The sequence below is a fragment of the Monodelphis domestica genome, chromosome 7 (genome assembly GCF_027887165.1).
Source record: "Monodelphis domestica isolate mMonDom1 chromosome 7, mMonDom1.pri, whole genome shotgun sequence".
Taxonomy (NCBI): domain Eukaryota; kingdom Metazoa; phylum Chordata; class Mammalia; order Didelphimorphia; family Didelphidae; genus Monodelphis; species Monodelphis domestica.
In genome coordinates, this window is record NC_077233.1 from 261,516,135 (window position 1) to 261,543,576 (window position 27,442).

Here is a 27,442-nt window from a genome sequence, read left to right on the forward strand (position 1 = left end):
GTTCAAATCTGGCCTCAGACACTTCCCAGCTGTGTGACCCTGGGCAAGTCACTTGACCCCCATTGCCTAGCCCTTACCCCTCTTCTGCCTTGGAGCCAATACACAGTATTGACTCCAAGACGGAAGGAAAGAATTAAAAAAAAAAAGAGTCAGTGTTTCACTCACCATGTGTTAGTTCAAAAGAACAGGGTCTTAGGTCCAGTCAGCAGATCAAAGAATGAAGAATTCCTCCAGTCTCCACTTCCAAAATTAAATAAAAGCTGAATCTCATAGGAAGTAACAGCTCCTTTTCAAGATGCTTCTTTTAAGTCATTTCCCCTAATTTTATGTCTACCAATGACAGTTGATGCTTTGTGTTAAGACTGCCCAGAACACAGTCAGTCGATTCTGATTCGTCATCCACTATCACACACATGGGTCACAGACCTTCCCCACTCAATGTGTGAAATGGGATGTTTGCACCTTTGGTGATTAAATCTAAAAACGGGTAGATCTCCATACTTAACTTTTAAGTACTGTGATCTAAAAATAGACAGGGGTTACAATTTAATGTTCACAATCAGGGGAAAGTTAAGTATTTTCATTATTATAATCAGGGGAGTGTTAAATTTAATCTTTATACTATCCACTGAGCCACCCAAGCTGCCTGTGCAAGTCTTCTTGATTTCAAGTCCAGAACTATTCTTTATGCCACAAAGCCTCTCTTAGGTTATTCTTGACTGATGTGAACTTCTGTTGGTAGGATCAGCCCAAACTTTGGGGTCCCAGGATTGAGTGTTTCAGCATATACGTAGGTGGTGATAGGCATACACATAAGGGCATGTTGGTATTGCAACCAGCAATTTCTACAGGGTAAGAACGGTTCCAATGTGGCATACATGACGACTTGTCTCAGGACTTTAAAGTCACATCATATAGGATGGAAATTTAGTGAGGTATTTGTGCTAAACAAACCACATACATACACAAAAGTCCCACCAATCCTGGAGCAATCACTTCTCTTCTAATCTTTCTAACTTCTTTTCATAGCTTTCCTTAGATTTTTCAGAATTTCATTTAGTGGGAAATAATGAAAACTTAAAAACAATACCAAACAAGTGCTTTCTTGAACTTGCAACTCTATTTTATTAACCTTTCTTTTAAAAATAATTTGGAAGTACTTCTAACAAAAGACTTTTGTATCAAAGAACTAGAAATAATCAAGAGGTGAAGGACTGAACAAATTATGGTATATGAATGTAGTGAAAAGTTATTGTGCCAAGAGAAATAAGGAATATTATGAAATCAGAAAAATGTGAGAAGACTTGTAGAAATGAACAGAATCAGGAGAACAATTTTTGCAATGACCATCTAATATGAGGGGAAATAACTTTTAAAAAGCTCCAATTTCTGACCAAAGTGACAATCAGTCATGACTTCAGAAGACATGTTATTGTTTAGGCATTTCAGTTGTGCCTGACTCTTGGTGTCCCCATTTGGGATTTTCTTGGCAAAGATACTGGAGATGAGGAACTGAGGCAAACAGGGTAAGTGACTTGCTCAGGGTCACACAGAGCTAGTAAGCATCTGAGGCCAGATTGAATTTAGATCTTCCTGACTGCTGGCCTGGGGCCCCTTAACAAACCTCTTATCCGAGACTAGACTAGAAATACTGAATGTGTCATCAGTCATTTAACTGGCTGCTGTGAGCCAGGGGCTGTGCTAACCTCTTAGGATTCAAAGAAGGGCAAAAAAATAGTCTCAGAGATGATATAAAAAATAACTATACTAACATGTATACAAACATATATACACAAGCTTTTACTTGTATAAAATACATATACAAAAGAAATATATTAATACACATTTTGTTACTGTTCATTAATTTCAGTCATGTCAGAGTCTTAGTGACTCCCTGGGTCTTTCTTGACAAATATACTAGAGTGGTTTGATCATTTTATAGATGAGAAAATTGAAACAAAGTTAAGTGACTTGCCCAAAGTCACACAGTGTCTTGAGGCTGGGTTTGAATTCAAATCTTCCTGACTGCAGATCCAGAGTGCTATCGACTGATCTCAGACATATCTATAAACATAGATATAGATATATATGTCAGACATATTTTTAATAGTTTGGGTTTTGAGACAATATTATTTGTTTCTCTAAATAGTAAAATATGTGAACTTGTTGATTTGTTTCACCATTAAAAAATCTTAAAAAAGAAAGTGAAAAATTAATTGGGATCATTTTGAAGATGTTAACTGACCAAGATAATCCTCAGTATTTTACAAGGCTCCTCTTAAATAGTGGAAACGTGGGATTCCCAGAAAAGCCAATGGAGTAGGAAATGACTTGATCATTATAAATGAAGTTAACATGAAGAAACAACAAAACTGTCCTAAAGTACCACAGCCAATGTCAGTGCTGTGCTGTGAAAGTTAAAGAACGTGTCTCTTTTCTGTCAATAAGTGGTCTTTCAGGGACTGTATTTTATAGAGGGGCTTACTTGACTGTTTATGAGGAAGTGCCCATTGGGTCCAAATAAAACGTGTCAACAAATGTCAGATAAGAGGTGAATCACCAAATAAAATCACTGAACCTGTGCTTTTATTGCTATCAAGAATTCCTAGACAAAGAAACCTCCTTTGTCAGTCCGGCTTAGCACCTTCCCTGTAACTTAGAGTCTAAGAGAGCCAGTACAGTGCTGGCTTGCCCAGAGTCAAACAGCCACTCTGTGTCAGAGATGTTATCTGAACCCAAGGACTCTTCCACTACCACCCAGTTCCTTCTCATAGTAGTTGTGGTTCAGTCATTTCAGTCATGTATGACTCTTCGTGTCCCGATTTGAGGTTTTCTTGGCAAAGATACTAGAGTGGTTGACCATCTCCTTCTCCAGCTCATTTGACAAATGAGGAAACTGAGGCAAACAGAGTGAAGTGGCTCACCCAGGGTCACAACGCTAGTAAGTGTCTGGGATCCAATTTGAACTCAGGAAGATGAGTCTGATTCTAGACCTGGCGCTTTATCCACTGTGCCACCCTGCTACCCTCTCATTACAATAATTTTTTTAAATGTAAAATGCTCAAGAGTTTTTTTTTTAATAAATATAAAATGCTCAAGAATGGAGGAAGCACATGTGAACAAAACTATTCTCAGCATATCCTGTTTGATCATGGAAAGGGAGAATGAGAAAAGCAAAAAAACCCAGCAAGCCCTCCCTTCAGACTGGCAACCTGGGGCAATGTGTGTTACTGTCCCAGAAGCATTTCTACCAGAATCATGACACCGGGCACATACATGGAAGGCCCTCAGAGAATATTTGCTGGCTAATTGGTTTTAGGAAAATACAAAAGAATCTTTGTATTTGCTGTTTCTTAACATCCTAGAAAGTGGCAGCTTGCCAAAGAAAACATTCACCTGATCTGCGATAATGCCCACAACCCTTTTTTTTCCTTGCCTTAACTGGAACATATATGGATTTTTTTTTATTCTTTATGCAGGCCAGAAGCATTCTGTACATGTTAAATTATAATAATTATAACATAGGCTACAGCTGTAGAGTCATGGTACCATCATTAAAGAAAGGCCCAGCAAAGATTTAATAGGTACCAGAAGTTCAACATTTTTAAATACTAAGTTTCCAGAAAGGTCCAAGTTCTTTTCTGCTCAAAGCCAGCTCTTTTAGAACACAAGAGAGGAATGGCAACCTCACCAGCCTAGAGAAAGCAGTTACTGCATGGGGGGTCTGTCTGTGGCTGAGAATGATTCATAGAATCATCAACTATTATCACCAAAAGGTCCCTCAGAGATCTAATTCTTTCATTTTGCAAATGAGAAAACCGAATCCCTAGAGAAAGGGAAATGATGTGCCAACCATCAGGCTGGCCATTGTTCCAATAACTGAAACACCAACAAGGAAATTCAGTTCCAATGAACAGACATTTTTAAATTTTTATTTTCTTTCATTCAAATAAAATTAGCATTTTCATTGACAAAGTAAAACAGAAACGAGGGATTATTTATTGAAACTGAGTCTCAGTTGCATTCAGTTGTTGGTTATACATGTCCAACTCTGACCCCATTTGGGATCTTCGTGGCAATGATGCTGGGGTAGTTTGACATTTCCCTCTTCGACTCATTTGACAGATGAGGAAACTAAGTCCAACAGGGTTAAGTGCTTGCCCAAGGTCCCATGGCTAGTAAGCGCCTAAGGGCAGATTTGAACTCAGAAAAATGAGTCTTCCAGACTCTAGGCCTGGCACTCTACCTATCCACTGTGTCCTTGAGCTGCTGCTGGTAAACATCAGTGCTCCTTAGACATGTATTGCTTATGGAACTTTTAAGTTCAGACAATGGTATAAAAGTTAAGAGATTCCCACATGTACAATTACCCTTCAAAAACCACATCCGTTTTTTCTTGGGTCCTTTGTTTTGCTAGCTTTTATGTTTTGAGGGTCGGATTGTAATATTTATAGGGAAATGTGTAGGTGATTGAAGAATAGGGGATATGGAAGGTTTTGTAACAGGGAATGGAGGAGTTGAAGAGAAAGAGGGAATATGGCTGCTAGTGAGGTAAAGGAGAGAGATGCCCTCTGCCAAGAGGCTATTTTTGAAAAATAGGGTTCCCAAAAATGGGCCACTTATGATAGCCTGAGGGGATGTCTTCTCTATGGATTGATGTTGAAGATACCCCAGAGCAGGTAAGCACAAACCCTCCTGAGGGACAAGCCTGCCCCCAGACCAAGGTCACCCAGCAGGAGTCCGATAAGGACTGTTTATAGTTGAATGGCTATCCTGAGGTTCTGTTCCCTCTATGTCCCCTGAAATGATAGACCTCTTATCTGACTATGGTTATTTAAATAAAGATAAATTTTAATAATACGTTTGGATTAGAGAGGTATCAGGTAAGAGGGAATTGGGATTTCCCTAGATGAGGTTTGAGTCTCTCTCAGCTTTTGAGCTAAGGCCCAGCCTCATGGGCTGGTGGAGGGTTTCTGTTATGCTTGTCTATGCTAAGCTGTGCTAATTTTCTTAAGTTCAAAGTCTTAGCAGTAGAAAGCAAGAGGAAGAAAAGTTCTGACCTTCAGAGCTGGTTGGGCCTGTTTCTTCAGGCTGACGCCCCTAAAGACTGGCCTTACAGTTCAAACTGCTTCCCTTAAGTCCTTCTGGCCGATGACATGATCACAGGAATCCAGGTAGAGCACGCAGTTGGGAAATTCAGGAATAGTGGCATTTCTATCCAGAGAAAGGCAGAGAGTGCTCCTTCCAGTCTGAGGGCCAGGAAGAAAGAGCCTCAGGAGACCAACTGCCACTCCCAGTTGCCCCTCCCCCCACCAACTGTCACTCTTGTCAATATCTTCTCTCTAACATTCCAACAGCTGTTTGTTCCACCTGATTGGCAGGAAATCCAAAACTTGCTTTAGTTTTCCTTTCCACAGGATGTACATGTAAAAGCCTAATTCTGTTTACCTTGTATATACATACTTGCTATATTGCATATGCAGGATAAGTAGATTTTATATTAAGCAAAATTTTCTATAAAATGTCTTTTATCTTCACTAGCATAGCATCCAAAATTACACAGCATATCTAGCATGAGGCACATTACTGAGTTCCTGCACCCTTTCAAGAACCACTCGTATGTACATATGAACACTGACATTTTCTGAAAATGATGTACCAAGTATAAATGCAAGAAAAACAGAATTGCTGGAAGCTGGAGGTAGGAGGAAAGGCCCTTCATATAGGAGCTGACCTCTGGAGTTGTAAAGAAAATTCAGGATTCTTAAAGGGGTTGATGGGGAAGAATACATTCCAGGCATGGGGGCATAAAGTCATGGGCACCGGAGATGGAAAGCATTTGTAAAGAGCAACAAGACCACTGGCTGAACCAAAGAGTGCATGGAGAATAATGAGTAATAAGGTTGGAATGGTGGATTAGCCACATTGTTGTTGTTCAGTCATTTCTATTATGTCCCACTTTTCATGACCCTATTTGGGGTTTTCTTGGCAAAAATACAGGAGCAATTTGTCATTTCCTTCTCCAGCTCATTTGACAGATGAGGAAACTGAGGCAAACAGGGATTATATAGCTTACCCAGGGTCACACTCGGAGGAAGTATCGGTGGCTAGATCTGAGCTCAAGTCTTCCAGACACCAGGCTCAGCCCTCTATCCACTGTACCACCTAGCTGTCCTAGCCACATTATAAAGGACTTTAAAGAACAAACAAAAGAATTTCTATTTCATCCTAAAGGTAATAGGGATCCACTGATGTTTATTGAGCAGGAGAGTAACCTGGTTAGACCTGGCTTTTAGTAATCCCACTTTAGCAGCTTTATGCAGATTTGATTGGAGACTTGAGACAGGGATCATCAGTTAGACTATTAGAACAGTGTTAGTGAGAGGTGATGAGGGCCTGACCATGTGAATGGGGAGGAAGCAGAATCCACAGAGCTTAGCCACTGATGATACTGGATTGGAAGGATGCGACTGTCTTCCTCAGAACCACCAGGAGGAGCCTTTGCATGAATTTAGGCTCTTGCAGCATCTTGTATCCTCCTCTGCCTTTTGGGAGTTAGGTTTGTGTAACCACTCTCGGTACAACCACAGCATTTCCCTCACCTCCTCCCCAGAGCGATTCTTTTTGAGCTCATGATTATTTTCCCAAAAGGAACCCAAAAAGAATGTAAGATCTGTATTTGGTCCCAAGGGCTTGTTTTGCACGGTTTATGGGGAATATAACAACAGAACATGTGCATGCATGTGACAGATAAAAAGGAAATTAAAAGACCCTGTGCTGGCAGGAGATTTGGCTTCTCCCAGGATACAGAAGATGGAGGAGGAAGATGAGACGTTCACCATCTCATTTCCGTGTTCCTGCATTGGTCAACAATATAGGTTACTCGCCTTCATTCCTTGGTTCTCTCCAGTGAGCTAGACCAAACGATGGGGCACGTGGAAAAGCTCAGAGCAATGGATAGGCTTAGCAGAGCAGGGAAAGATGCTGAATTGGGTCCAATCTTATAAATAGAGGCGAGAAACTAGCCCATGTTCACACTGCGCTGTGGTAGCGCTGTGGGAAGATGATCATTGAATTCAGTGGAGCCAATAGGGTCATTTAGAGAGTGTGGAGAGAGAGAAAAGGCCTAATGTGTTCCTGGATACCCATCGTGTAAGGTGCCATTTCCCTTCAAAGGCAAACAATTTTTTTTTTGCTATTTGGACCTATTTTTTTTTTAAATCCTCACCTTCTGTCTTGGAATCAATACTGTGTATTGGATCCAAGGCAGAATGGTAAGAGCTAGGCAATGGGGGTCAAGTGACTTACCCAGGGTCACACAGCTGGGAAGTGTCTGATCCAGAACCTCCTGTCTACAACGAATCAGCAAGTATTTTATGTAGCCCGTGCTGGGTACCAGGCCCTGCACTGAGCATGGAGGCTCTTGCTGTTAGACTTTTATTTTTTTCCCCTAGGGTGATTTTTAATGGAATTTTTCTTTCTAATTCTTGCTGCTGAAATGGGTTGGAGATATATAGAAATGCTGATGACTTATGCGGGTTTATTTTGTATCCTGCAACTTTGCTAAAATTGATTATTTCCACTAGCTTTTTAGTAGATTTTCTAGGATTCTTGAAGTAGACCATCATATCATCTGCAAAGCATGATAGCTTGGTCTCCTCCTTGCCTGTTTTAATATTTCTTTTTTTTCTTTTTTCTTCTCTAACAGTCACTTAACTCTCGTTCGCCTTAGGTTCCTCCTCTGTAAAGTGAGTTGGAGAAAGAAAAGGCAAACTACTCCAGAATTTTTGCCAAGAAAACCTCAAAAGGGATCACTACGATAATGATTGAGCAACAGCAAGCACCTGGAGGGAAGGGAAAGGCCTCTAGGAATAGGTGGGACTTAAACTGAATTTTGAAGGCAATCAAAAAAACTAAAAGGTGTAGATGAGAAGGCAAAGCATTCTAGGTATGTAGGACAGTTTGTGCAAAGGTGTGGAGATGGGAAGGAGTAGAATCATGTTGGAGTTCCAATACAAGTACAAGTGATGTAGAATGTAGAAACTGTGAAAGTCAGGTGTAAGTAGACTGGAAAGTTGGGAAAGGGGAGGTTTTCTAAGGCTTCAAATGGCAAGCAGAAATTTCTATTTAGCCATAAAGGGAAGGAGGAAGCCACTAGCATATTAGTCACTGCCTTCAACAATTCAATTCAGAGAGCATTTATTAAGTTCCTTCTGCATGCCAGTTATTGTACTAGCCACTGGGGATAAAAAGAAAAAGCAACAGAGTCCCTGCCTCCAAGGCAGTTTGCAAGTCTTTACCTGGCCAGGAGGTTGTGTTGTTGTTTAGTCATCGTGTGCACTTCATGACCCCATTGGGGTTTTCTTGGCAGAGATACTAGAATGGTTTGCCATTTCCTTCTCCAGCTCATTTTGCAGCTGAGGAAACTCAAGCAAACAGTGTTAAATGAGGGGCCCGGGAGCAGCCAGCTAGGAAGTGTGTGAGGGCAGATTTGAACTCGGGTCTCCCAGACTCCAGGTCTGGCGCTCTATCCTTTGCCCCACCTAGCACCCCACAGTTATTAATAGGTCTGATTTCCTGATCGTGCGGGGTCATAAGATGAAGAGACCTTGGAAGTCATGTCATATGGTCCAGCCTCCTCGTTGTGCAGATGGGGAACAAGAAGATCAAACAGCTTCAGTAACTTGGTCCAGGTGCATCCATGTACTCCAGCACAGATTATGTCTGTGTATTATTGCTTCCAAGCCTGCTGCCTCCCTACCCAGATTCCTGTGGTGAAATATCCAAGAGGAACGTCTCCCCCAGAGGGACGCTGCATCGTGTCCCTAGAAGCACCCCTAGTTTTAAAGAAAATCCAAGAGAAGTCGTATTCCTCTCCCATCAGCCACCCCAGTGGAGGTTTGCCTCACGCTGATTCCTGGGGCTCTGAGGATCATTTTAGGGCACTGAAAGCCTCCCTTACATGCATCTGTGTACCCCCTCTTACCTCTGAAGCTTACCATATAGACATACATGCAGAATTTTGAGTAGAGTCAAAACAGGTTAAACGAGTGTTATTTTATTCTGCCATGTGCAGTGCATTATGCTGGGTTCTGAGAGAACTGGGACAAATGAGACCCAGTCCCTTTCCTCAAGGCAAAGTACATTGGCAAGAGTCCTCAATTTGAGTTAGAAGACCTGGGTTTAATTATTGGCTTAACTATTCACAAGCAGCCATAGATCACTGGGCTCAGAATTAGGAGGACTCATCTTTCTAAGTTCAAATCCACCCTCAGACACTGACTAGCTGTGTGGCCTTAGGCAAGTCCTTTAATCCTCTTTGCCTCAGTTTCCCTTACCGTAAAATGAGGATAAAAGAGAAATAGCAAGCCATCCCAGTCTCTTTGCCAAGAAAAACCCAAATGGGGTTATGAAGAGTCAGACCCAAGTGAACAACAACACTCACTAGCTATGTGACCTTCTGCTGAGCCTTGAGGCGTTAAGATTCAGTGATTGCTATGATAATTGTCTAAGTATAACCATCATATTTTATTGATAGAGAGATGGCTCTAGAGCTGGTATAGACCTCAAAGGCTATGCCAATCCCATTTAACAGATGAGGAAACTGAGAGCCAAGTAGAGCATAATGTACCCAAGGTTATAAAAGGAGCAACCTTTCAGGGGTAAGATTTGAACCCAAGTTTTCCTATTTCAGGGCCGGCATACTATTATTTTCACAGCTTTTTTCACTAGCCATTTTTTGGGTAGGGGGAGTAGTAGGATACAGATATGGATGAGATGAAGAACAACAGCTGTCTGTTATTGTCCTAGTACAAATCTCCTACACCAACCATGATCAAAGTATTTTAATTAAAGTGTTATTTTTTAAATAAGCATTTATTAAATACCTGCTATATTCTAGGATCTGTACTAGATAGGAGGGATACCAAGATAAAGATTAAATAATCCCTCCCCCAAGAGTTTATAATCTAGCAGAACAAATAACACCAACACACATAGAGTATATACAAAATAAATATGAGGTCATCTGGATGCTGAAGGTATTACAACTGGGCAGATCAGAAAGGCTACAAAAGAAACCCTTGCACTGAGTTCTGAAGACAATCTTGGATTCTGAGAGTTGGAGGTGAAAAAAGAATGCATTCTAGGCATGGGAAATAGACTGGTCAAAGGCTTGGAAGTGGGAGATGGGGTCTTGAATATGAGAAATGGCATGACTGGCTAGACTATAGAATATGTGAGGGGTAATCATGTAGAAGGATAGAAAGATAAAATGGAGCCAAGTTGCAAAGAGCATCAGCTGCCCATCATAATAGTTTATGTTTTACCCTAGAGGCAATTGGGAATAACAGCAGTAAGGGGGGCAGCTAGGTGGCTCAGTGGATAGAGAGCCAGAACAGGTTCTGGGTTCAAATTTGGCCTCAGACATTTGCTGACTGTGTGACCTGGACCAAGTCACTTAACCCCCATTGCCTAGTCCCCTTCCCACTCCTCCACCAAATTCCAAGAAGGATTTAAAAAGGAAAAAGACAGAGGATCCAGGCAAAGAGAAAAACCTAGGAGAGGCGGAGATGATGAGGAACAAACTTACCCCACTAAGTGTTTACTGGCCTTAGAGACCACAGTCCTCTCCATCATGAATCCAAAAGTCCCAAACACTGGCATCTGTCAGTAACTTTTTTATATCATGGGTCCCTTTTGAAAATCTCCTTGTCATGGATCCCTTATCAGAAAAATGTTTTTCAATGAATACGATATAATATATAGAATTTTAATAGAAACAATTCATCTTGAAATAATTATCCTTTTTTTTAAGTTCGTAGACACTAGGCTAAGAATCCTTAGAAGTTATGTCCCCCGGCATCCCTGTGTGAGAGGCCTTCTCATGGAAGCTATTTTAAATGGAAGTTTATTAATAAAATGACAGATTTATCCCATTACTAATGGAAAGAACATTAAAATTTTTCCTTATTGCATCAGTGTTTGATACAAACTCAATTTTGTCCGACCTGTCTGCTTTTACTCTCCTCTAACCCCAAATGAAAAACCAGAGTTTGGGCCACAATCTAGCCTTGTTTCCCTATTTAAATATTTGCTTTGACATAGTCCCATAAAATCCTATTTAACCTCGTGTTGTCAAATAGACGTGGCAGGGATCCTTAAAGCAATCCAAGTCATTCCCTGTGCTTGGAGCTTTGGCGTTTTTCTTTTTAAATGTCATTGTCTTTTGGATAATAGATCTAAAGAAAACTAAGCGCCCGGCCCCCTCTACTGTACATTCTGTAAATGAGCTGGAGTCCTTGTGGTCCAACCAGTAACATAGTTATTTTCTCCAAGGAAAAGCCTACCTTTGTTCCTTTGTTCTTTTTTCACTTCAACAATTCAGTAACAATCTGTCCCTTTTTCTAAGCAACAGATGGGAGGCTAGACTTGAAGCCAGAGGACCTGGATTCCAATCATGGCTCCACCATTATGACTTAGGGTAAATTACTGAGTGCCTCAGAGATGGCACACAGGACCTCTGGAGTCCAGGACCCTCTATGGAGGTGCTGGTTCTGTTTTCCCATTTGTTGTGTTCAAGGGAGGGATGTGAAGGGAGATTATGGGGCAGGAGCTGTTTTGTAGTGAGGTGCAGAAGGGAAAGAAGGTATTGGAAGGTGGCACAGAAAGAGTGAATTGTTCCACTGAGGTGATAACATCAGGTACTTTGGATTCTGTTCCTGAAAAGAGCACATCTTGGAGGGGGGGGTCCTTTTTCTAACGAGCCTCTAAGTTCTGCTCTGCTCCTTATTTGGATATATGGAACTTGCTGCAGGATTGATGGCTATTGACACCAGGAACCAATAGCGTGTTCCCTTGGAGGCGATGATAACAGCTGACATTCCCATGGTGCTCTACACTCCACCAATTGCTCTTATGTGTATTATCTTGTTTGAGTATTGCAATAATTAAGAAATTGGTTTTGTTGATGATGTTGTTCAGTTGTTTCGGTCGGATCTCTTCATGACCCCGTTTGAGGGTTTCTTGGCAAAGATACTGGAATAGTTTGCCATTTCCTTTCTTTAGTGCATTTAAAAATGAAGAAACTGAGGCACACAGGATGATGGGACTTGCCCAGGGTCACATAGCTAGCGTCAAAGTAAATTTGACATCCCGACCTACTGATTCCAAGCCCAACACGCAAGCTACAATACCACAGAGGCAAAGAAAACAGACGTAAGAGAATATGCTGCTTTCCGCTTTTCCTTGCCTTTAAGTTTTTCCTTTCACTGCTTCTTACCTTCTGGATTTGCCCCTCTCCCTGCCCACCTACCAAGTTGTAGGGACTGATTTGGTAGCATTGACTTTTTAGTACATAAAATCTTATTAAGAGTAATAGCTTAATCCACATAGCTTTAAAGTCTACAAAGGGCTTTACCTGCATTGCCTCTTGGATTCTCATAACGACAGCTGTGTGGTAGGGGCTCTATTATTATCCCCATTTAATAAATGAGAAAAGTGAGGCCAGGAGAGTCATGAACCTAGTAAGTGTTTGAGGTGGGATTTCAGCCCAAACTTCCAAGTCAGTTGTAACCAATTTTGGAGGGGTGTTTGGGGGTGGGGTGGGGGTTTAAATTGGTTAAGCTCAGTTCTTTGAAGTGATTATAAGTAAACACTATTTCATGAGGGTGAGATTATTCTATGCAAATAGAAATACCCCTAGATATTTTGAGAAGTAAATAAAAGTCAAATTTTTTGGAAAAGATAAAAAAGGAGGAAAGAGAATATAATTATTTCTTTGGTTTTATTTTCCCTCCTTCCAGCTCCTAATTTTTAAGAATCAAAATGATCAGGCAGAGAGATACAGAGATAAACTGGAGAAGCTCACTCAAATTTGGGCTAAAGTTTACACCTTTACAGACAAGTCTTGATATTAATCTTCCAGGGAATAAAATAGTGGATGCATGAGGTGGTCCCTTCCTGGCCTTTACCATCCTGTTTGTACCCCCTTAAGTGAAAGTCAGATGTCCTCGCTGAAGAAAGCTGAAGCCTAGGACGAGGTGGCTAGTCTATAACCATGAATTTGTTATAGAGGGGGAATTCAAGGTGCTTTCCTCTATTTCCTTGTTGTTTTTAGAATATGACTTTGATGTTAAGTTAATAACTGTAGCTATTCATTGTTTTAATTACTGCATGTAATGAATGCTATTCTCCAAAGGACCAGCATTGCTTCCTGGGTAAAAACCGAGCGTGGGTACATTATTAAACAAGTTGCATAAGACTAGGAAGGTCAGTGCCACGGTGACTGGTGCACTCCTGTAGAGAAGCCACAAAGGACGACAGTTCCTGAAAATAGCAGACAAAACCCTGAAATGAACCCAGAATTCCCCGAGCATCCTTCACGCATCTCACTTCTCATCCCCATCCCTTCACTTCCCTGGGAATGGCAAATGCTGGCCTTGCCACCCTCGTGATTTCTCCTCGGGGCAGCAAGTCATGGCCCTCTGTCTCTGGCCAGATGTTCTATAGTCCCTGTTTCCCGCTATTGATTTCTGTCATAGTTCAGAGAACCTCTTCCTTGATAGCAAAGGAATAAGTAAAAGAGAATTTTACCTGCCTTGTGACTTACTGGTCACACCTCCTTGCTGGTGGATATTGGAAACATTGTCTACTTGGACCACAGACCGCCAGAGGATCTCCCATCTCCCATCTCTGCCCTGAGGGGACCCGGCTTTCACTCTGACATAGAAGCAGTATTTCCTTCCAGACAGTTGGGTGGCTCTGTGGATAGGAGTCAGGAAGGTCCCACTTTTAATTCCACCGTAGACAATTAATGTCTGGGACCCTAGGCAAGTGACTTAACCTCTCAGCCTCAGTTTCCTCATCTGTAAAATTCAGGGAGCACTCACACCTGCCCTTTAGGGTTCCTGTGAAGATCAGCAAAGATAACATATGTAAAGTGCTTTGTAAACCTGACATATAGCTCTGTACAAATACTAGCTATCATTATGACTGGGAGCCCCAAAGGGCGAACAAAAAATTATTACTGTGTATGAATTCTTTTAACATGATCATAATCATTGACATCAGAAGACAATTTCTTTGCTTTCTATTGCATAAATATTATATGCAAGTATTTTAAGTCATTTCATCATGAAAAGAGGTGATTGAACATAACTATTATGCTGCATTCTTCATGAAATATGCATTAAGCAATTACGTCGAAAAAGGAGAGGCAAAGGCCAGGCACAGTGCTTGAGGCAATGTGCCCCAGCAGCTGCAAGGATGTGTGATGGATTATTAAATACCGTGATTATTATGAGAGGATGGTCCTTGTTATTGGGCCCCATCCAACGAGGAGCTTTTGATAATCTCCAGGATCAGAAATTACTTTTTGTTAGGATAATTAAATATCTGAGCCTAGGTACGGATTGTAGCATGTATCATTTGAGAGCACGACCGCATTCATTAGGCAGGTCGCCCACCAGGGAAAGCCCCATCATTGTGACTTTGCTCCTTCAATATGTTCTATCAAAGAAGAAGAAAATGACACAAGATCTTGTTTCCTGTCTGGGAAAGTAGCCGTCAACGCTGGCGTGTTAGCCATCACCCCGGACTGCTCAAGGAGCAAGAAGCCCCGGTGGGATGTGGAACCCCCCCAAGCCCTGGAATGTGGGCGTCTCTATTTTTAAACCCTTCCTCGCCCCCTTAGAATTCATTCTGGACAGAGCGGTAAGAGCTGGGACATGCCCACTGAAACTGGGTGTATAGTAACAAATTTTGGAATTGCCTTTATATTTGGAGATCATTTCAGAGGGGAAAAAAGTGTTTTCCCAGCCAGTTTCTTAGGATCGTGGTTATGGCACAATGGATATGACTGATGAATACACCAGTTACAGATCACATCACATAACATCCTCTCTCGTTCTTCACCCAAAAAGTGTTTCCCTTCAGGCCTACTCGTTCCAGTTTGAGAAAGTGAGGTGTAGCCTTTCTGTAGAGTGGGAGCCCCCCCAAAGCCCTGGATTTAGAGTCGGGAACCCCTCTTTGGATCTTGGTTCTCCCACAAGGTGCCTTTGTGGCTTGGAGCAAGTTGCTGGCTGTCTCCAGGCCTCAGTGGCTTCATCTGTAAATTGAAGAGGCAGAGCAGGTTAGAAGGAAGAGGTGGGGCGGACTAACCCAACCTCTGTAAAGTCCTGTCTCATTACAGTCCTCACTCCCTTGGGGAAAGCCTGAATATGCTAGCTGAAAGAGTATAAAAGGAGTGGCATTGAGCAGGGAGCTGCAAGGAGGCAACTTGGTATCCTGGAAAGAAAGCTAGAAGGTCCAACATTGGCGTCCTGCTCAGATGACTCGCCACAGCATAGAAGGGAAGCTGGATTCTAGAATTCTGTGCCAAGGAAGCTTCCATAGATTCCGGCCAGTTCTGCCTTGGTGGGACGGTGTAAGTTCTGCTGACAGATTCTGTCTGCCGTCCTAGGACTCAGTACAACCCTTAAAATTGTCTCCTTAGACTTTTGTAGTAGAGATTTTACTACAAAAGTGGTCATAGCAAAGAATGGCAAAAAACATACAGATAGATGAGGGGGGATCTGTATATGTGTGTGTGTGCATGTATGTGCACATTGGAAAATGTGATTTAACATTAAGAAACATAGACCAAGGGGGTAGCTAGGTGGCTCATTGAATTGAGAGCCAGGTCCAAAGATGGGATGTCCTGGGTTCAAATCTGGCCTCAAACATTTCTTAGCTGTATAACCTAGTAAGTCACTTCACTCCGCCTTGCCTAGCTCTTAACACTCTTCTGCCTTGGAACTGTTATATTTATTGGGAAAGGAAATGGGGGAATTGGAAAAATGGGGGATAATGTGAGATTTGTATGGGGGTATGGAGGAGTTGAGGGGAGAGAGGGAATATTGCTCGGTAAGGCAAAGGAGAGAGATGCCCCTTGCCGAGAGGAAGCAGTAGGGGTCCAATAAGGACTGTTTATGGTTGAATGACTGAACTGATGTTCAGCTCCCTCTATGCCCAGAAAAGATAGTCCACTTATCTGACTGCGAATTCAAATAGCAAAGTTTAATAACCAGTTGGGATTGGAGTTTTTTCCTCAACTTCAGAGCTGAGGCTAGGCCCCAGATGCTGGCAGAGGGTTTCTCCCGCTCCCGTCTACTCTATATCAGTCCTCACTTTGTCTAATTCAGAATCTTAGCAGTAGACAGAAAGCAAACAAGAACAGTTCTGACCTTCGGAAGTGAATGGGCCTGAATCTTCGGGCTGAACCAAGAAGAGACATACCACACCAGACTGGGCTAAACAAGCTCCTCCCACCAAGAAGGAAGTACAACCCAGCAGGAAGGAAGTGCTAGTCACAAGACCCAACTGCCACTCCCAGTTGGCCCTTCCCCCACCAACTGTCAGTCTCATTTCCTTTCCACAGAACCAACATGCATTATCAATTCTAAGGTGAGGGAGGCCCCGTGGAATTGTGTGTCGGCTACGGGAGGGGGCGAGGGAAAGAGTATGATTCCTGTAACCAAGGAATAATGTTCTAAATTGACTAATTAAATAAAATTTTTTTAAAAATAAGATGAGGGAGGGAGGGGGAGAGAAAGAGACAGACAGACAGAGACAGAGACAATGAGAGCGCACAAAGACATAGACTCTACAATAAGTGACTTCAAAAAGAGAGTTTAGAGTATTCACTAAATCATATCATAGAAAGTTAAATTATTTATATCTCAGTGGATGGGAAATGATTGGACACCACAGATGTTGGAGTCATTTTCAGGTAGATCTGGGTTCCAAACCTGACTTTTGATACCTGTTGCACAACCTTAAGTAAGTCTTATTTAAGTTCTGTAGGCTTGAGGTAACTCCCTAGAAGTTAGCTGCTAAGTCACAGAGAGGTCGCAATCTTCATTAGATAAGTTCGTGGAAGAATGAATAATTAATTCACAGATCATTCACATATATAGAGACAATCTCAGGAAAGAAAAAGAGAATGCATGGGAATAGTAGGTTGAAATTGTTTCTGTTTTAAGTCAAGAGAGAAGGAAACAGATAAAGAAAGGGGCATGAGGAAAGGGGGTAATGAGAGAGAGAGAGAGGGAGGGAAAAAAAGAAAGGAGGGAGAGGTGGGGAGAAAGATAAGATGAAAGTATGAGAAACACATACTCATTTTGTGACCTACAAGTCATAACTTCCCAATGCCCCAAGAAGTTAGTTCCAGAAACACACACACACACACACCCATACCCCCACCACAAAAAAAAAAAGAGAGAGAGAGAGGGAGAAAATACACTCTAGTTTATATATGTCTACGTTTTCACTGCTAGAGTAAGGCTATGGGATTCTCATATTTCTAATAAAGCACATGGTCCATTTAGGACATTTATTCCCCTGATGACCAGTCCCAAATGAGAAAATTGGGGTATAAAAACAAGATGGCCTTCCATTCCATAGATAATACACACATTAAATATCATATGTTACCTACTTCTTGATTCTACATCAAATATAGGACAAGTGGTTTTCCCAGAATGACTCAGACTCATTCACCCATATGCTCACGATTTTGCATGCAGGGTCTTTTGACTTTTCCCTGAGCTGACTCTTTTCTCATATAGAACTTACAGGAGGTTTAGAAGATCTTTGTCTGCCAAGGCTTGGTCATTATAGCTCTCAAAAATCTGGTATTACTTCATGGGCACTAAGGCCCAGCTACCTAGGCAAGGATTACTTTACTGTTGCTTCCAAACATCCAGATCAATCTCCCTTCATCGCACACCAATTCCATATGATCCTTAAACTTCTCCCTCTTTCCTGTCTCATCTTGTCTTTCTCACACTCATCTCCCTCCATTTCTCTCCTCCTTTCTGCTCTTCCCCTTCTCTCTTCCCCTCTCCCCTCTGTCTCTCCATCTTTCCTCTTCACCTCACTCTTCTTCCCTTTTTTGTATCCCCTCTTTTCTCTCTCCTCCTCTCATCTTCTTTCCCTTCTTTCCTTTTCTCTTTCCTCCCTTCCTTTCTTCCCTCCTTTCCATCTCTCTCCCTCTCTCTCAACTCCATTCAGTAATTGCTATTTCACAAATGTCTTGTGGCCAGATCTCCTATCACCACACTAATAATAAACACCAGTGTCAAGGGCATCACTTAGTGTCCTATTATAACCCTGGGGGTAATTAATGATTTTGTATGGCTGGGTGAATTTGGCATCGTCCCCACAAAGGTATCTGACTGGCCCACTGGGAATAGCATAGTGAAAAGAACTTGAGATTCAGAAGACCCAAGTCAAGACCAAGCATTATTACCTTAGACAAGTCATTTAACTTGCTCACTGATAATAAAAATGAGTTTAAGGATACTTGAATAATTCATCTCAGAGGGTTTTTTGTAAGGAAAGATCTTTATCCACTGCAAAGCTATTATTAAGCCTCTATTGTCCTAAAGTTCATTCTGACCTGAAAGTAACCTGGTTTAGATGCCAGCTATGTCGGTGCCTGAGCCCCAGTGGGTCAAAGTGGACTCCCTCCCTCTGGGTTCTGGGGAATTTGAAATCGGGAGCCCTAAAACAAGTCCCACCTCCCTAGGATCTAGGGGGGTAACCTTGGCCTTTCAAGCATAGAATAAAGAGCAACTGTTAGTGAAGACTAGACTCCAAAATATGTGGCAGTGACACCCATACCCCCCATGATAGTAAGTATGCCTGTCAGTCGTGCAAGTACATAGTTGGGTGAAGTTATGGGGAATAAAGTGTTTGGAGAGGGGGATGGTGTTTACTGTCGATTATAATAATGTGGTAGGCAGGTTGGACAGTAGGACACACTAATGGGCAGCTGGGGGCACAGTGGTTAGAGTGCCAAGCCTGGAGTCAGGAAGACTCCTCTTCCTGAGTTCAAATCCAGGCTCAGACACTTCCTAGCTATGTGACCCTGGGCAAGTCACTTAACCTTGTTTGCCTCAGTTTTCTCATCTGTCAAATGAGCTGAAGAAGGAAAGGACAAACTCTCCAGTGTCTTTACCAAGAATATACCAAATGAGGTCTTGAAGAGTTGGACACCAGCTGAACAACAACACACTTTACTAGTATTTTTTAAAAAATGGTATTACGTATAGCAATCAGCCGCTCCCAGCTCTATTTTCCAAGGGGTTTTTCCAGACATTTCACAGTCTCTTAGGTTGCCATCACTGTGATTGTGAACTGTTTTCACCAACAGCCTGGAGTAATTTCTTCGCGTTGCCCCTGTGCACATTTCCCAAAGTTCCCCAAGTTCCTGTTGTTATTTAATTCCTGTGCCCAAATAAAAGAGCACAAGTTCCCTCTCCTCTCCGCCTTCCTCCATTTAACTGCATCATGCGATCTTGAGTCATTTTTACTTGTTTGGAGTAGAAACTTCAGTTCCTTAAACAGACTGTTTGTGTCCATTAGTTGGAATTTGGGTTCCTCAATCCAACGTGCATTTATTTCTCTTATCACATTCATTGGGGGTAGAACCTTACAGTGGTTTACTTGTAGAGGAAATGCTTGTAACGGAACAATATAGCTGCTCCCAACACATTTAGAGATGTCACCCTTGGCTTAGAGGAAATCACTTAGAGAGCAATTATGTTTCAAAAGCGAGTCATTCCTGGAAAGAATTGAAATTTAAATCAAGATTTTTCAGTCGGCAATGTTATAATTACAGGGCCTGCAGGGATGTCTACTCTTCAGTGAAGGGTCATTTCATCAGAGAATTGCCTCGACAAATCTGAAAAATAGGAGCTGCTTGCATTTGCTCCAGTTGTTCTAAAGAGAATCACACATGGACATAAAACGGAGATTTTTAAATAACACTTGAAGCTAGACTAAGAGAGCCATTGTGCTAACACTGAAGGGAGAATTTTGATTGCCAAATAGACATATACGTGTGCGTGTGTGTCATAAGACAGCCATGTCTTTTTTTTGTTACTCACTGGACTTGCAGGGCCCCCAAATGTGAGTGTCAAGAATTAAAGTGTTGAGCGCACGTTCCCTCAAGAGTCCCTGCTGTCTGGAGCAACACAATCTGCTCCAATTGGTGTCAAAATGCATGCTGTGAATGGCAGGAAAATTTGGGTACAGCTAAGAGATTTGTTCTCCTTACTTAACACCATATAAATTATCCAATTGGGTTGATCTTGGTTATTGAAAATGAAAACATTCTGCATATTGCTATGACCATGTCACACGAGCTTTTCTTTTTGATGATTATTTCAGAATATCTGATCCGTGGTGGCTTTAGTTTACTGCTGAAACAGAGATTCCTGGGCTTTGCATTCACACTGGCAGCCACAGGTTAAAGCTCTAAAAATGGGCATCAGAATCTGATCAGAAGGCAAGGATCTTCTGGACAAAGTGGCACAGTTGTCTTAATTTTTTTTTTAAGTAAAAACCCTCACCTTCTGTCTTAGCATCAGTACTGTGTATTGGTTCCAAGGCAGAAGAGTGGTAAGGGTTAGGCAATGGGGGTCAAGTGACTTGCCCAGGGTCACACAGCTGAGAAGTGTCTGAGGCCAGATTTGAACCTAGGACCTCCCGTCTCTAGGTCTGGTTCTCAATCCACTGAACTACTCAGCTACCCCCGCTTTAATAACTTTTTCAATACAATTGGTTTCCATTGTGATTCTTTTTGTTTTATACATTTTAATATTCTAAGAAGGGGTCCACAGTTTTCACCAGGTTGCCAAAAGGGACCATGATTCAAGACAGGATTAAGACCCCTCGACGAGATGATCTCTCAGCTCCCTGCCAGCTAGAAACTCGGAGGACATCGGGGAAATGAGCCAATCCCCTCCTCTCACAGCCAGGCAGACTGAGCATGTGCCCCTACCCCTTTCCACGAACCCATTATCCCATCTCTGAAAGCCACCCAGGAGCATCCCTCCCTACACTGACACCAGGAAAAGTGAGGAAGGTCCCAGCTGGCAGGAGGGGGTCACAGTCACATTCACAACTTCCCGCTACATCCAGATTCTCACATTTCCGCCCCGTTCACTGAAATGGGTGGAGATGTGGGAAGCAGACGACATCCAGGGGTCTCCCTAAGGCGGACAGCATTGGTCCACTAGTACCAATGAGGTACCGCTAGTACCTCAGGTACGCTAGTACCTGAGGTCTCACTCGGCTTGGATCCCGGTCAAAGATGAGGTGACAAAAGTAGAGTTCAAAAGACAAAGTGAAAGTGTTGCTGAAGCAATGCTCTCCCGAGCCCCCAGGTTTGGAGCAAGTAGCCTTCAGAAGCTGCCCCCAGGATGGTCAGAGAGGGGCAGCTCCTCCCCTGCCCGCGCCCCTCACTTCGCCCTACAGGGCTTCCCCGTTACGCACCTCACCAATATAACTTCTCTTGCTTTCTTCACAGGAGCAACCAGGGCTTCATGCACATGAAGCTGACCAAAGCCAAAGAGAAATACATCCTGGGGCAGAACAGCCCCCCGTTTGACAGCGTCCCCGAAGTCATTCACTACTACACGACCAAAAAACTGCCCATCAAAGGAGCGGAACACTTGTCCCTGCTCTATCCCGTGGCTGTCCGGACCCTATGAGGAGAGGGGCCGACCCGCTCCCCTGTTCCCACGCGTGGACGCCGGGCCCGGAGAAGCGAGGAAGGGAGCAAAGGCTCCTCCCTGAGCATCAACCAGAACTCTGGACGGAGAAGAAGCCGAAGCTCACCGCCTGTCACCACAGATTGACTGGCTGTGTTCAGATCCTTAGTGGTACTTTGGCACTGCTGTATGTCTTTAGAATTATGTTTCTATTTAAGGGGGTGGAAAAACCATATTTAAATGTGATAGCAGATAATCCAGCCCAATCCCACCCCCACATCTCCTTGTCCTTCCTGTGAATTAAAATATTTTCAAATCCAAAGAGACATCTTCCAGGGTAAACAGAGCAAAGCAGCTTAAGCAAACAGTGAGCCCCAAGGATTTTCATTTCTTTGTTCTCCTGCCGTCAAGAACTTACTCCTGCGTATAGTCAAATAATAATAATATTAAGAGTGGTGATTCTCCGCTGGTGCTCTACGGTCCCTACTGATAACGAGAACAGACAGATGCTGGGTCTTTCCGGACCTGGAGAATGGTAGCATGTTCAATTCATTCCCCCCAGGAGTCCCCAGAACTCTGCCTCTTCCGCATGTGCGAGTGTGTGTGCGTGTGTGTGTGTGTGTGTGTGTGTCTGCACACGAGTGTATGTATGGGTACGGGGAGTATGCGTGCTTTCATAGGCGCTGGCTGAGGCAAATCCAACACAAATCCTTTCTCTTCCCTTGATGTGACTAGGAGACCTCTCTCAATGAAATCATTTTGCAGTAGCAGAAAGAATTCAATTATTTATGACTAGGGTATGTAAATAAAATAGTGGTTTAATATATATATTTTTCATCTTTTTTTTCCTTTGGTACAACAATAAATCTCTATGGGTGTATCTGTTCACTCCTGAGTTTCATTCAGAAGCTGAGTCAGACGCTGCTTCTGTCTTCTCCTAGTGAGCGGCCAGTGGTTCCTTCAGGAGACGAGGTCATTCCAGCACAGCTGGCGCAGGGGGCGGGTGTCGCAGGACTTCTGAAGGCTCTCCTTGTTGATCTCATCTCATTTTCACAAATAGTGCACGAACGAGTCGCTCTAAAATAGCCAGCTCACACTCTCCGATGTCCTTTTTGCCTCAGGGATAGAAACGCGTGCTAGAAATGGCGCTTCCATTTCTCCAAGTCAAAGCGAATCTTGAGTAAACAACGTAGAGCAACCCGTAAATCTGGCCTGTCGGAGAGCATCGAAGGCTGAGGGGTCTGAGCACCCCAAAAAGGGTCACCTCTATAAATAAGCACGATGCCCCCCCATCCCCATTTGGAAATACTCTGGCTTCTCCTTCTAGCTGAATATGCCATTCAGGCCCAGATGCTATCTAGTGGCTTGGAAGGAAAAAATGTCCATTGGCAAGTTGTGTTGCTTTCAGAAATACAACCTGAACCCTCCTCCCCCCCCTCATTCCCCAACAACTCCCGGGACCCTGGGAGCGTGCTGAGTGGGATGAACGCCAGACCTGTTCAGAGCCCGCTAAACTGTCGAATGCCCCGTTTCTCCATTGGTAATGGAGGCCGGGCTTGCGAGAGGAACCTCTGACGGTGTGCGCTCTGACATCGCACAGGCTTTGCCCCATTTTTCTTTATCAGATACATTCCATGAGATCAGATTGCCGGGTGTCATCTGTGCTTGGCTGCCCTTTCTTATGACCTGCCAGGAAGCTGATGCTGCACTTTGCACGGAAATGCCAAGCAAGGGCAGCACGACAAGAGAAGCCGTTAGGGATGTCGTCATCTTCTCTCTCCCTCACCAGGGACAGAAAGGATCGTGCCCTGCGCTGTTGGCCGTTCTTCCTAAATGGGCAAGTCTGGAGTTGTACAAATGTCTACAGCAGCTCTGCAGCCCGCCCGATGACATCTCCACACACTAAATTAGTTTCCTAATCCAGAGAAGTCCTATCTTCTCTCTGGAAAGTAATAATAATGGTTTGGGGGGTTTTAAGTGAATTTTTTTCATAAGAAAATGCTCTGCTCTGTACGTGCAGCAGAAATGAAAACAAGAGTTTGTTTGCACTGTGACGTTGTCTTATACATGCAATCATAAGCCACGTTATCAAGGTTACCCAAGATTCCTAAGCCATTCCCCCCGGTGAGGACCTAGAGAGTAGAACAGCCACGAGTTCTCTCCCAGGTTCACTCCCCCTTACCAGTTTTTGTTTGTCTTTTTTTGGTGAATCTCTCCCGCTTCCTCTAATTGTGACTACTTCCTGTCTATCAGCCTCTATTCCTCTTTTCTTAAACATCCAATAATTAAGGCTATTTTTCTCTTTCAGGACTACTCACATGGAGATTACTTGGGATTTTTTTTTTTGGCTAATTCCAAGTTTAGCATGTCAGCAGCAAGTAGTGAAAATAATAATTAAGCTCTATTTCATATAAGGAGAAAAAAAAGGGCCTGTCACGGCATCTCAGTGCTCCTCAGTATTTTATCTTTGGGGAGAGAAAAAACACTTTTAATGTATTGCATGCAGAATCAGAATATAGAAATGTAACAGTGCTGGTCTTAGGGTCAAGAACACCTGGGTTCACATTCCACCTTTCACACATTAATGTTGCAACTTAGTGGAAAGACACTTAAAACTAAAGCTCTGAGCTTCGGTTTCATCTTTAAAATGAGAGGACTGGTATCTTTTTCAGCTCTCAATTTATGATTTTATGGCATCTCCAGCCACAAACGTTTTTTTAAACCCTTACTTTCTGTCTTAGTGAAAATTCTAAGACAGAAGGGGAAGGGCTAGACAACTGGGATTAAGTGACTTGCCCAAGGTCACATAGCTAGGATATCTAAGGTCAGATTTGAACCAAGGTCCTTCTGACTCTAGACCTGGCCTCTTATTCATGGAGCCACATAGCTGCCCAACAAAACTTATGATGACATCATAACACCTACAAATTCAACTGTTTGGCAAATATAATGCTACCACTGCAGATGCTTTTTTCCCCATTTAATCACCCAGAGCAAATTTCCCCATTGCATCCCAGAAAAACCTGTATACCTTCTATAAAGGAAAAGGAAGGGTTATGGAGAAAAGAATCTCTTACTTGTGAATCCCAGGTTCCCCCTTAGTGCTTCAATGAGTGGGGTATAAACCATAAAAAGGAAAATGTTGAATAGTAAAGGGATCCTTAACAAAACTGCCTTTTGCAAGATTTGTTTCATTTTTTTTAAGTCCTTATGTTCCGTCTTGTCAATTCCAAGGCAGAAGAGCAGTAAAGGCTAAGGCAACTGGGGTTAAGTGACTTCCTCAGGGCCACAGAGCTAGGAAGTATCTAAGGTCAGTTTTGAATCCAGGACTTCCTGTCTCCAAGCCTGGGTCTCTATGCACTGAGCACCTTAGCTGCCCCCAAGATTTCCTCTTTGAAAAGGGTGAATGGAACCTTCTCTGTGATTTCATTGATGTAGGGACCACCAAGGAAAACTGACCATTTTCCAAAGCCAAGTCAGTTGCCTAAAGTGCCGAGATCAAGTAACTGTCCCAACAATGGCAAAGATAGGGCTGCTACTTGGGTCTTTCTGACTCAGAGATTGAGCTGTCATATATCCCCATCCCCCTCTTTTGTCTCTTTTTCTTTTTCAAAAACTTTATTAAATTGCCCTGAACTGCTCCTACAAGCCTTGATGAGACAAGGTTTTTTTCTGCATTCCCTGAAAAATGGCATTTCTTCATTCCAAAAGATTTTTCCAATGCTGTCCTTCCACATTGCTCTGGTTTGGAAGAATATGAATGTTGTTAAAATACTGACAAAGCAAGAAACAGAATCATTATTTGAGGAAGAGCCCCAAGATAATCAAATAGTCATTTCTCTGGAAGAGGTTCACCATCCGTTCGGAAATGAAATGACGCTATCTTTGTAAGGGTTTGAAATCAAGTTCTGGTGTGATTTTGTACAGGGCGCCCTGAGAGTATGACAGCTAGATGTAACCCAGTAGATAAAGTGCTGGGCCTGGTTCTGGAGGACCAGGCACAAATCTTGCCTCAGACATCTCCTTGCTGTGTGACCCTGGATACATCACCTATCCCCAATTGCCTAGCCCTTACTGCTCTTCTGCCTTAAACATCAATACTTTAGTATCCATTCTAAGACCAAAAGTAAAGGTTTGGGGGTTTTGTTTTGTTTTTTGTTTAGTTTTTCTTAACTCATTCATGGTTCTTTGGGAAATCAATTCATTTGACTCTCTCAGGTTTGCCATTTGGCTCTCCTGGATCCTTTCTCGCCACTCTAAGCAGAACATCCCATAGGTGTGCAGAAGTAGTGGTTGCACCCATCATCTCACCCCTTCTTCACAGATCAACCCACAGAAGGTACATTTGGCGTGCTGTCAGGAGCCTTTGTCTTACTCTGTTTATCCTGTGAATCCCATTAAGGATTTAGCCTCTGACACAGCACTTTGGATTGTTGGAACCTTTTCACCCTTTGAAGTTAGTTTTCCCAACAGCAACAGAGAAGGCAAAATCTGTCCAAAATGAACCAGCTCCGTGCGTGACGTTATTACATAGTGGTGCCTTCAAGACCTCAGCACTGATGACATCTCCTAGGTAGGCAAGGCGGTGTCTCACCTCCAATCCCACCAACACTCTTCTCCCATGTGAAGTATGTGCCAATTATACTCAGCTGTTTTGTGCGTCACCTGTCACTCATCAGTCCCTGCTGTACATTGTGTATCTGGTATCTACCATTTAAAAGTTTCATGGAAACTTTGAATGCAAATTGTGAGTGTTTTCATTCTGTGTAATAAAATGTATAAAGATGTATATTTAATGTGAAACTTTTAATATAAAAGTGTCTTGTTAAATGCATTTAATAGAGCATGGAAGTTTCTTTCTTTAAAAGACAACTGAGGGGGCATTTGGGTGGCTCAGTGGATGGAGAGCCAGACCTAGAGGTGGGAGGTCCTGGGTTCAGATTTGGACTCAGACACTTCCTAGTTGTGTGACCCTGGACAAGTCACTTAACCCCTATTGCCTAGTCCTTACCTCTCTTCTGCCTTGGAACCCATACACAGTATTGATTCTAAGATGGAAGGTAAGGTAAAAAAAAAAGACAACTTAATAATCCTTTAAGTTATTTTAATATACTCTGAAAGGCTTTCTAACTGGATAGGCTATGATTCTGACAGCCATGATCCATTCATCCCCCCAAAAAATCATCATTACTTGAATCATCAAATTCCTCACTTCTATAAGTATTTGGAAGTGTGAAGTCCTAACAACCCAACTAAACAGGGGCTGAAATCTATTTTGGTTCTAATGTAAACATTGTTCTCTTGGCCCCGTAAAACTAACTGAGAATGTTGCACTCTTATCATTTCACTTATAAGCAGAAACAGAACACTAAAGAAATTATTGTTTTTGAACCTGAGAAAATGGTACGCCCATGAAAGCGAGCCAGTAGCTCTCGTCCAAGCAAGGTCTTGTATCCTTTTAGGATGGGAGAGATTCCGTCATCGCAATGCTGGGCAGTAAGGGGCAAGTGTCATCTCTGCTCTGCCCACAGGAAAACTAAGATAAAACAAGCTAAACGATTGGCTCCACGTGCCAAGTCATAATGGTTCCAACACATATCTTAGAATCAAAAAATATCTGGGCAGGGGAAGGAGAGGGGCTAGGTAGGGAAAGGCATTGGGCGGAGGGTGGGAATTGGAAAAAACAGGGAAAGTAAACTGTAAAGGGGAAGGAGAGTGTTAAGAGATATCTGGGGCAGCCGGGGAAAGGTACTTAAAAGATGAGTTGGGTGTGGGAGGAACCGCAAGGAAGCCAGTAGAGCTGAATCCTACAGAACTTATTCAGGTTAGTCTTCAAACAGCAGACATATCCATATATCCCGTCACTAAGCACATCCTCAGATCTTTTCAAGACTGTCAAACTA

The 27,442-nt window shown here is 42.7% G+C and overlaps 1 protein-coding gene across 1 annotated transcript in view; it reads left to right on the forward strand.

Moving 5' to 3' along the window:
- The window catches only part of SHB (SH2 domain containing adaptor protein B), a 347,704-nt gene extending 321,331 nt beyond the window's left edge, over nt 1-26,373 (forward strand). The window contains exon 6 of the mRNA XM_001363850.4: nt 21,356-26,373. Within this exon, the coding sequence (XP_001363887.2) occupies nt 21,356-21,539 (184 nt within the window). The 3' untranslated portion in view covers nt 21,540-26,373. The remainder of the gene's footprint in view (nt 1-21,355) is intronic.
- The last annotated feature ends 1,069 nt before the right edge of the window (nt 26,374-27,442 follow it).